This window comes from Sinocyclocheilus grahami, unplaced genomic scaffold (assembly GCF_001515645.1).
Source record: "Sinocyclocheilus grahami isolate Dianchi unplaced genomic scaffold, SAMN03320097.WGS_v1.1 scaffold5762.1, whole genome shotgun sequence".
Lineage (NCBI taxonomy): Eukaryota > Metazoa > Chordata > Actinopteri > Cypriniformes > Cyprinidae > Sinocyclocheilus > Sinocyclocheilus grahami.
This window is the reverse complement of record NW_015510361.1, coordinates 300-2,067: the sequence shown is the minus strand read 5'-3', so window position 1 is coordinate 2,067 and position 1,768 is coordinate 300. Positions and strand designations below refer to the sequence as shown.

General features: G+C 43.4%; 1 protein-coding gene across 2 annotated transcripts in view; it reads right to left on the bottom strand.

Annotated features, from left to right (window-relative positions):
* LOC107577332 (mitogen-activated protein kinase kinase kinase 12-like) overlaps nucleotides 1-1,320 on the bottom strand; it is a 2,173-nt gene extending 853 nt beyond the window's left edge. Inside the window, exons 1-3 of one of the 2 annotated variants that reach the window (XM_016263419.1) lie at nucleotides 1,214-1,320; nucleotides 403-688; nucleotides 1-136 (exon numbers count right to left, since the gene is read on the bottom strand). In XM_016263419.1, the coding sequence (XP_016118905.1) occupies nucleotides 20-136; nucleotides 403-688; nucleotides 1,214-1,305 (495 nt within the window). In that variant the 5' untranslated portion in view covers nucleotides 1,306-1,320 and the 3' untranslated portion in view covers nucleotides 1-19. The remainder of the gene's footprint in view (nucleotides 137-402; nucleotides 689-1,213) is intronic. The other variant, XM_016263420.1, reaches the window with a different exon arrangement.
* Nucleotides 1,321-1,768: the final 448 nt, after the last annotated feature.

The following is a 1,768-nucleotide window of genomic DNA, read 5'->3' as shown; positions in this document are numbered from 1 at the left end:
GTGTGTGTGTGTGTGCATTTCAGTTTTGAGGACCCTGGCCCCAGCCTCCTGCGCTCGGGGGACGACTTGGCTCTCCGCTCCCTGATTGGTCGAGTTCAGCACTGTCACAGTCCGAGTCCTCACACAACGCGCGAGTCTGGGAACAGGACAAAGAGTGTGATTAAACTCTTGGACATGTTATATATATGAAGCTCTTAAGATTGCCTAAACGAACATTCATTAACATTAACAAAAACTTCAAATAGAAGGCAGGCTTCTAGAGTCTTGTCCTGGAGGTCCGACCTACACAGAGTCTGTCTGCAAATTGCCGTCTGCAACCTCCAGAGCCGGGTTTGGAAAACCCTGCAACATTTGTTTTTCTCGGGGCGATATGTTTTGAAAGGTTTCACACAATACTGGTACCTCCAGGATATTTTGTTCCAGGTCAAAGTTGGCCCTCTCCTGTTCGAGGGCAGCGGCCTCTCTTTCGGACAGAGTAGGGTCTGTAATATCAACAGGGATCTCAGATCCCTGGGAGATGAGGTCATCGCTGCGATCGTCCAGTCGCTCGTCGGTGTTGGTGCTGACCACGTCTGGCGTGCCGCTGTGGGAGTGGTCAGTGGTGTGGCCCTCCTCTCCCTCGGACACGGAAAGGTTCTCGGAGCTGAAAGTGGATACTGATTGGCACTTGGTTATACTGGTCGGCCGTCTGCAAAATTAACATTATAGAAAACATACAAACCATGAAACGAGGGAATATTAAAATCAGAATTGTTAAAAACCTAAGAAAGTAATGGTAATGTAAGGTACAGTAACTACATGGGTTAGGCTTAGCGGTAGGATCAGGTTTAGTACCTAGTTATTACCCAGTTTCTGTAATCACTATAATAAGTACATAGTATGCATACGTGGAACCAGACTGTAAAATAAAGTGGCTCCCGTGTCTTCATGGGAGAGTAAAGTGTCCATCGAATGTGCAAGTAGTAGGTCATCCAGGTAAGTTTTGCTTCCCGGTATACTGTCCTAGAGGAACTGGGTTGAGAGACACTGATCTAACAAGTTTCCATAACTGAGCACCTTAGCATGTGTGCTATGACCAGGCATACAATGCTCACCCAGTGGGTGTAAACAAGGCCTTATTTTATTATGGGTGCTTTACATAAATAAAGCAACTCCTAACTACCTTAGTTCACACAGAACATACTTCAGAAAGAATAAAAGATTATATTCTTACCGTCTCCTTGGTAACTCCACCTCACTGTCCACCTCGCCCTCTTCTTCTTCTGAGGAAACGCCACGTCGCTGGTGGAATTCAACACAATTCATTCAGACATGCTCAATGATTAAGGCCCAAAACAGCACTGCAAAAATAACAAATGTAAATTTCACATTTGCCTATTTTTTCTTTTGCATTTTGATTGTTGCTGTTTTGCTGGAGTTTTTTTTTCTTTGTATTTGCGACAAACCTGCAGTGGGATAAATGTATTACTTCTAAATGAATACTCATTACTCAAATGTACTCTATAATAGGCTCTCCTTTAAAACTATTAAATGTTTGATCATGTGACGTGTTTCATGTGGTAACATGTAAACTGACTGGTTTGACAAGTTAAATAAACGTGAATATCAACTGAATCAACAGTTTACAGTGGGTCTGCTCATTTTTAGATCGGTCTATCAATAGGCTGGTCTAGTTAACATTGCGTGTCACATTCTTAAATACAGGGTTGCCAAGTCTGCGGTTTTCCCATGGAATTGGGCACATTTTCAACTGTTGCCACAGGGCTAA